The 8,333-nt window shown below is 46.4% G+C and overlaps 1 protein-coding gene across 2 annotated transcripts; it reads left to right on the top strand.

Annotated features, from left to right (window-relative positions):
* Positions 1-1,158: 1,158 nt before the first annotated feature.
* taf6l (TAF6-like RNA polymerase II, p300/CBP-associated factor (PCAF)-associated factor) lies at positions 1,159-8,184 on the top strand. Of its 2 annotated transcripts, XM_082964493.1 has the most exons (12): positions 1,159-1,287; positions 1,489-1,672; positions 1,851-1,937; positions 2,607-2,757; positions 2,911-2,961; positions 3,055-3,149; positions 3,259-3,333; positions 3,563-3,783; positions 4,063-4,195; positions 4,309-4,437; positions 6,108-6,604; positions 7,310-8,184. In XM_082964493.1, exons 2-12 carry the CDS (start codon positions 1,535-1,537, stop codon positions 7,644-7,646), a joined length of 1,914 nt encoding a protein of 637 aa, XP_082820619.1. In that variant the 5' UTR covers positions 1,159-1,287; positions 1,489-1,534; the 3' UTR covers positions 7,647-8,184.
* Positions 8,185-8,333: the final 149 nt, after the last annotated feature.

The following is an 8,333-nucleotide window of genomic DNA, read 5'->3' as shown; positions in this document are numbered from 1 at the left end:
AGCAGCATCAGAGACTCTGACTCCACCACACAGGGGGGTGCCTACACTCAGCTGTTCAGTGGGAGAGCCCTGTCCACAGCCTCGGACATGTTTTCCTCCTGCTCATCCAAATCCCCCTCGCCCCACACTGGACTACCCGGCCCGGTCTGGCCAGACTCGTCGTCTTCCCAGACCACCCTGCTGAACGAGCCCGTGGCCCATCATGTCTTCATCTTCTCCTGCCAGCTGAACGATCTGCTGCCTTTGGCCCTCAGGCTCCAGCCATATGTGTACTATGTGTTTTAGTTGGGTGGGCTGTTAATCTTCCATGAGATGTTGACACTGTCCTGCACTACATTTGTATAGATTTTAGACTCGCCCATCTCTTTATGTAAATTTGGACTTTAACTATTTGAATCAGTTATCAATGTTGGATTCATGAATGTCATGTCTAATTTAAGTTTTTCACTTAAATTTATTGTGATACTTCTGCCTCAAAATAACCTTCTTTTTTTTTAAAGCGCATGTTCTGTCACTGAACTAGCCGGAACTTCTCAATGAAATCTTACCTTTTTTTTGTCTGCGTAGGCTTTCTACCTATTCGGGTTTATTTGGCAATCAGGCTTTACTTTAGATTTGTTGCATAAACCATGTTCTCCAATGGCAACTTTTCTATCAACGTACTTGACCATTTTGGGATGCAACCCTCAGGCTGTGTGGATTCGAACGCACTCCTTTTACTAAAGACATTGTTGTATCTTACCGGCGCTGCTGTTGCAGATGCATCTTTAAGGATCTACTTGCAGTAACGTTTATTTTGTTTATTTTCCTCAAACGTGGCGTTCAACCAAGTCTCTCTGGATAAGCACATCTAAAAGAAAATGTCATGTAAATGTATAATTGCACAGGCTCACGCATCTATCAAGACTAGTATAGGACTTACAATGACTATTTGGGCAATTCAAACAGACTTTGTGCTTGATCCGAAAATGTATGGATGATGGGACGCAATTGTTAATACTGCACAGCCAATGCAGACCTGGCCCAGCGTCGTTAGGGTTTGGCCGGGGTACAGTCCAGTTGGTGGCGGTAATACCTTAAAATTGGCTGCCAACCGCCATAAAAAAATTATCCACAGACGAAGAATAAGTAGCGGTTGTGGGAGTGACGCACATTTGAGTGATAGCGAATTGGACTAATCTTTGGAAGGCTGGCTTTCCGGAAAATGTCAGCGCACCCGAGTGAGGTTCCTGTGCGCGGTTTAGAGCGATAACCTTGCAGATTCATACTGTCCAGTTGCACCAGTTGGTAAGTGATTGAGTCGCATTGAGCTACAGTCTGTTGGCATTGTTTTCGTGTAAACTTTTAATCGTCGCCTGCACGAATCAGTTGTTAATATTGAAGGGTGCACGCATCAAAATAAACTGGCTAGCTAATGCTAACAAATCATATTCGTTAACTAGTAAGCTAACTATACCAGCAAGTTAAACATGTGCGGCTATTTTGCAGGTCTCTCTCCGCAGAGCTGCGGGTCTACCGGAACGCTGCCGTGAGCATGGAGGAGAGGCGCTTTGCTGAAGTCCCCAGAGAGTCTGTCAAACTCATGGCTGAGAGTGCGGGAGTGGAACTCAGTGACGATGTGGCTGCATTGTTGGCTGAAGATGTCTGCTACCGGCTTAGGGAAGCCACACAGGTAAAAAATAAAACCGGTGCCAAATCGATGTTGATTGTTGGATGTCGTGAGGGCCAGGAGTTTTCACTCACCATTTGTTCTGACCAGGACAAAACTCTGAGCCCCATTCATAGGTAAAGTATGTTAAGTTGGCTATTTGTAGATATTTGTTTGTCTGATGTGACTTTGACCGACACAGAGCAGCTCTCAGTTCATGAGACATGCCAAGAGGAGGAAGCTGACAGTAGAGGACTTCAACAGAGCACTGCGCTGGAGCAATGTGGAGGTGAGAGAATGCCTACTGTTTTATTGAATGTATACATGCAATGAGTGTACTAAACATTAGGGACACCCTCCTACTATTGAGTTGCACCCCCTTTTTCTCTCAGAACAGTCTCAATTCGTCAGGGCATGGACTCGACAAGGTGTCGAAGGCGTTCCACAGGGATGCTGGCCCATGTTGACTCCAATGCTTCCCACAGTTGTGTCAAGTTGGCTGGATGTCCTTTGGGTGGTGGACCATTCTTGATACACACAGGAAACTGTTGATAGTGGAAAAGCCCAGCAATGTTGCAGTTCTTGACACAATCAAACCGGGTGCGCCTGGTACCTACTACCTACTAGGCACTTCAATCTTGTTTGGCCCACCCTCTGAATGGCACACATACACAGTCCATGTCTCAGTTGTCTCAAGGCTTAAAACCCATTCTTTAACCTGTCTCCTCCCCTTAATCGACACTGATTGAAGTCGATTTAACAAGTGACGTCAATAAGGGGTCATAGTGTTCAGCTAGTCAGCCTGTCATTGATTGAACAGGTTTTCCTAATGATTTTACACTCAGTGTATACATTGTGTGAGCCTGTTTCAACTGAATCCCGCTTGCCGGGTGACGTCTGTCTTTATTATTGCTACTCTAACTGAACTCCTATCTGTACTGTCTTCTCTTTTTGCCAGGCCATAGCTGGCTACGGTGCGCAAGATGCCCTACCTTTCCGACCGATCAAGGAGGGCGAGCTGTTCTTTGTGGATGACCGTGATATCAACCTGGTTGAACTTGCCCTGGCCACCAACATACCCAAGGGCTGTGCCGAGACCATGGTGCGAGGTATGACCGCCGATATGCTTGTTATAGAAATGCGTCTCACTGATTTACTAGATACTAACCCGCCACCTGCAAATCAATAGTCAAATCGATACTCATTCTACTTGTAAGAGGTTTAGTAGAATTTATGGTGACTATGATTTGTTCTCCTACTAGTGAATGTATCTTATCTGGATGGGAAAGGCAACCTAGAGCCTCAAGGTACAGGTAAGGGCTCAGAGTACATTTTGAACGTTGGGTGATATTTACTCCCATGACTTTTGCAGAGTTGTTGATCCCTCCTTTTACCCTCCTTCACAGTTCCCAGTGCTGTACAAACTCTCTCGGAGGATCTGCTCAAGTACTACCAGCAGATCACCCGGGCCATACTAGGAGAGGACCCACACCTTATGAAGGTAGAGTTTTGTCCTGGCGTCGACATGTGACAGAGCTCAATTGATTGGAGAAACTGTTGAAATCGCCCCAAACATTTAATCCATGGTGGATGAACTATTTCTTCATCAGGTGGCTTTGCTGGATCTCCAGTCCAACTCCAAGATTGCTGCCCTCCTGCCGTATTTTGTATACGTCATCAGTGGGGTATGTTATACTTATTTGAAACACAAAATCTAATGTCATGGATGCATTCAAATCTCCAGTCGTTTAGTTTTTCCTGACCAGCAGAAACTCTAGAAGACCCTAATCATACAGCAGCCTATAACTAGGCCCTGGATTTGATCCTCGTCAGGAAAAAGTCCAGACCTTATCTTTACTAAATGTAGCTAGTACTGTACTTCATATGTACCCCTCTCTCCACTCTGCCCACCAGGTGAAGTCTGTGAGCCACGACCTGGAGCAGCTGAACCGTCTGCTGCACATGGTGAAGAGTCTGGTGCAGAACCCCTACCTGTACCTTGGATCCTACGTGCGCAGCCTGGTGTCCAGCGTCATGTACTGCATCCTGGAGCCGCTGGCCGCCTCCATCAACCCCCTCAACGACCACTGGACCTTAAGGGACTACGCAGCACTGCTGCTCAGCCACATCTTCTGGTATGACCGAACACCCATAAAGATGCACTATATATACACAGTACAGATATGTACAGTAGAATGACTACACGGTGGACAAAGGCCCTCAGACCATGGCAGTTTGACTGATACACTTATAGGTTCATAAAAAAGAAAAGGCCTGCACACTGTAATGCTCCTAATACCACCTTTAAATAATGTTTTGGTCAAAAGTGGACCATCTTAGTCTCTGTGACACTGCCAACAACAGAATCACGGCCATCTTGACGCAATTCTCTCCAAAACATGTGTCTTTGTCAGGACCCATGGAGACCTGGTCAGTGGTCTGTACCATCAGATTCTGCTGTCTCTGCAGAAGGTTCTGTCAGACCCGGTCCGCCCGCTGTGTTCTCACTACGGAGCTGTCGTGGGGCTACACGCACTCGGATGGAAGGTTACCACGTTTCCTCTATCTTGATGGTCTTTGAGTGAGAGTATGTTTTCTTTCTGTTGGTTCATTTTAGGATCTTTGCTGATCACTGTCTGTGTCTGTGTGTGTCTTTGTAGGCTGTTGAGCGGGTGTTATATCCACACCTGCCAGCCTACTGGGCTAACCTGCAAGCTGTCCTGGATGATTACTCAGTCTCCAACGCCCAGGTGAAAGCAGACGGACACAAGGTCTACGGAGCCATCCTGGTAAGTGCAGCAGACCAGTCACTGAGTCTGAAATGTGGTACGTTTTCTGTGACGCGTACTAGAGAACGACCGTTAATCGGCCAGGCCGATATATCGGGCTGATATTTGCCTTTTCTAGTCTTTCGGCCCTTCTCTGTTGGCTTTGTCGACAATCCCTCTACATAGTAAAGCTGCTGCTATGCCAGCCGCCCCTTACTGCCTGAGCCACGAGCACTGCCCAATGCCGAGGAATGTCTATCTGGGAAAATCAGCAGCAGCATGATAGCTCATTCTCCAACAGAAAGGTGCAGTATTGCGGAATTGACACAGTGACTCCTGTTGCAAATTATTAGTTTAGTTAATTAACTTATAAGGCTCATGTCGACGTGTCTGGACATGCATGCAATAAGCAAGCAAGCAAGCTAAGCAGATAGCAAAAATTACTATAACCAACCCTTTAATTGGTGTGGTGTTAGCTAGGTAGCTATATTAGCTACTATGACACTTGACATTGTTGTCATTTAGCAGATGCTACTTTCAGTAGTGACTGCATACATTTTCCCCCGTGGGAATTGAACCCACAACCCTGGCATTGCAAGCGCCGTGCTCTACCTACTGAGCTACATGGGACTATGCTGGCTAGATGTACATGGTACTAAGATATCAGATAGGAGATAATAGCCAACGTTAGCTGGTTCTCATTTTGAACATGCACCATTTTAGGCAGCGAGCCATCTGACTTGTGTTGTAACGTTAGCTATTTACTGGTGTGCTGATCTGACCAGCAGCTATCGTATCTGTAAATTGACAGTTGATAGTCGGATTAGATTGTTATCACAATGGGGAAAGAAGGAAGTGTCTTAAAATGCCTAAATGAAGGTTGTCAATAGGTTTAGCTACCTAAGAATCTTCCTACATGTTTATGGAACAAGAAAGCTGTAGATCAGCTCCCGTGTGTGCGTTCTTCTCAAGCTATGGTTTCTGGTTTCGTAAGCCCCCCCGTGATCATAAATCATGACATTACATTGGGCCCGTTTGCATTGAAAAGATGTTCTTTTTATATTCTCAAACTAACAGCAGTGCCTATGTCCTTCCATACAGACATGACACTCTTGAGTGATGCTTTTTGACAAATGCTGTTGATCAGTAGGCTAATATGAGTCCAAAATGGAAGGCTAACAGATTGTTTGTCATCTGTAGCACCGTACACTCCACCGATCAGCCAAAACAAGCTCAATAACTCAATGCATGCACACGCTCCTATTGAATATGTGTTCACCTGTATTGTGAGTAGGTCTATGCCATCTCCATTAACCCAGTTTATCAAGAGATTTACCATTCAAATAAAATTATTGAAATTGTTATGTAATTAGTAAAATGTATTGTTTGATTTAAAAATGTATGCATTAATGCATACACGGCTGTTTCTGGGAAATTATGTCATTAAAATGTTATTATGTAATGATATTCAATATTGGCCTAAAATATTGGCCTCGTTGACCCCCAAAGGGTCAACGAGGCCCTAAAAATCCAAAGTAATACAAGAGATTCCCAATAATGTATTGTTACGAATTGCATTTATGTTGCGCCTTTCACCTGATCTCAAAGCGCTTTACATTGTTTATGTTGGTAACACACCCTATCAACCTCCACTGTGCCCACTAAATACCAATCTCCCCTCTGTCCTGCAGGTGGCGGTGGAGCGCCTGCTGAAGATGAAAGCCCTGTCTCTGTCCCAGCCAGCGGAGGGGAGCAGCAGCGCCCAGCCTGGCTCTGGGGGAGTGATGGGTTTCAGGGTGAGTTCCCCCGGGCTCAGCCCCCCTCCAGAGCCCCTCTCCGAGGCCGCCCTGGGCATCGCCAGCCACCTGCAGGGACCTGGGGGGGCTGGCACCCCCTGGGATGACTGGACCCCCGTCCCTCTGCCCGCCATGTACTGTGAGCTCTACTCCTTCTTCGGCGACAGCCTGGCGGTACGCTTCAGCACAGGCCCCAGCTTGGGAGGTTGCCCCCCGTCAGCCCCCTCCCAGCCCCCTGATACGAGGAAGGAGCCCCCTGGTCCCGCTGGCAACCCAGACACCACGCGCAAGATGCCCCAGCTCACTGCTAACCTCAACATCAGCCCTCGGCAAGACGGGAGCCCTCGCACTGAGCCCGCCCCACCCAGTCTAGCTGCCACTGCTCCAGGAAGGTAATGTAGCATCTGTATAACTAGTTATATTATATGTGGAGGTCAAAGGCACCGCTCTCTCATAAATTTTAAAAATATCCTTTATTTATTTAGAGTGCCTACATTAACAGTACAATTTACAATGCACTTCTGTGCAAATAAATTCTGATTTCTCTCTCACACATTGCTTAGTATTAAAAAAATGCCAATGTTAAGAAGTGATGCAAGTCGCTCTGGATAAGAGCGGGTGTCTCGCAGACCATAGACAGCTTGTTTAAATCACACCATAGAGAAACGGGAGAAAGAAAGACATCCAGACAGCTGGTCCAGACAGAAAGCTGGTGTCTAACACTCCACACACATTTAGAACAAAAAAAAGAAGTGCTTATGTTTTTCTGAAGAATATATACAGGTAACTACCAAAATAAAGGAAATGCCAAAATAGTGGCTTAATAGGGTGGTCAGAAAATCTTTGGCGTTGACATAGAAAGAATGCACAACTGGGTGTTTTTTTTATACATGACCCTAAGCATGATGGGATGCTATTTGCTTAATTAAATCAGGAACCACACCTGTGTGGAAGCACCTGCTTTCAATATACTTTGTATCCCTCATTTACTCCAGTGTTTCCTTTATTTTGGCAGTTACATGTACCTTTTGAAGGCTGAAATTATTTAGCTACTATAGCTAACATGTTCCTTTTACCTCTCTATTTCCTTCTCTCAGGTCCCTGGCTCGCTCTTCCTCCTCATCCTCCATCCAGCGCAGAAACTCCTCCTCCCGGCCGGGACAGCGCTCAGCGGGTCCATCCCGCGATGTGTTCACCAAGGCCCGTTTCCCCCCTCCTCAGACCGGACCCCCCACATTCTCCTTCCTCATCGGGGGACGTCAGATGGGCCGGCGCTGCCAGGGGCGCCGCTTCCAGACCAGCTTCAGCTCTCCCCCACCCCTGTCCACTGTACCGCCCCGTGCCTACGCCCACAAGCTGCCCGTCATCGGGAGGGTTGGCAAACCGGTGCGCCGCTGGACCTGCTCCCACTACTCCCTGCACCTGCCCCTCTGAGAGAAAAGCGAGACTATGGTTGGGGGTCAGGGGTCAAGGCCTTGGAACAGGCTGAGGCTACCTCACTGCTCAGTAGTGCAGATGGAGTTCCCTATATCCTCCCTCCCTATTCAGCCTATGACAGAGGTAGACTAGGACTAGAGGATAGGCACATTAGCTGGGAGGGACCCTACTGGAGTCGCATAAGAGACACTGACTCATGTACACATCGTTCTAGAGCTCCGATTTTCCAACCTGAAAATCACTGACGTCATGATTTGACCTCATTTGTTCTCGAGTTCCCAGTTGTCTTGAAAGCACCATAAGGACACTACTAGTATGACAACTTCAAACTAACTTGCCTGCAGGAGCTGGCCTGGGGTGTGTTGAATAGTGGAATCCATGGATATGGAAGGAGTATTCACACTGAGCTGAGAGCTTGACACCGTCTTAAAACACGGACAATGTATTTTCTACCATGTACCTGAGTAATTTTACCATCCTGTACATGTATATGGACGATAGCCAATATCCTAAAATAAATATTCTTACAATATTACATATTTTCCACTTTCATTCATTATTTACAGTGAAATTCAAACTTGATGTTTTCGACAGCTTTTTCTTATTTAATTTGAGTTAATTCATTTCCAGAATTGACTTTCTATTGAGTTAACTCGATGAGTGGAATGGTGTTTGAATTGTGTT

The sequence above is a fragment of the Salmo salar genome, chromosome 18, assembly GCF_965601325.2.
Source record: "Salmo salar chromosome 18, fSalSal1, whole genome shotgun sequence".
Lineage (NCBI taxonomy): Eukaryota > Metazoa > Chordata > Actinopteri > Salmoniformes > Salmonidae > Salmo > Salmo salar.
Note: the sequence above shows the minus strand (reverse complement) of the source record. Positions and strands in the feature narration are given on the sequence as shown.

Coding starts and splice junctions, on each gene's coding strand:
- taf6l (XM_082964493.1), top strand. CDS start 1,535: ATGGAGGAGAGGCGCTTTGCTGAAGTCCCCAGAGAGTCTGTCAAACTC. Junction 1,938..2,606: donor TGCGCTGGAGCAATGTGGAG/GTGAGAGAATGC, acceptor TCTTTTTGCCAG/GCCATAGCTGGCTACGGTGC. Junction 3,334..3,562: donor TTGTATACGTCATCAGTGGG/GTATGTTATACT, acceptor TCTGCCCACCAG/GTGAAGTCTGTGAGCCACGA.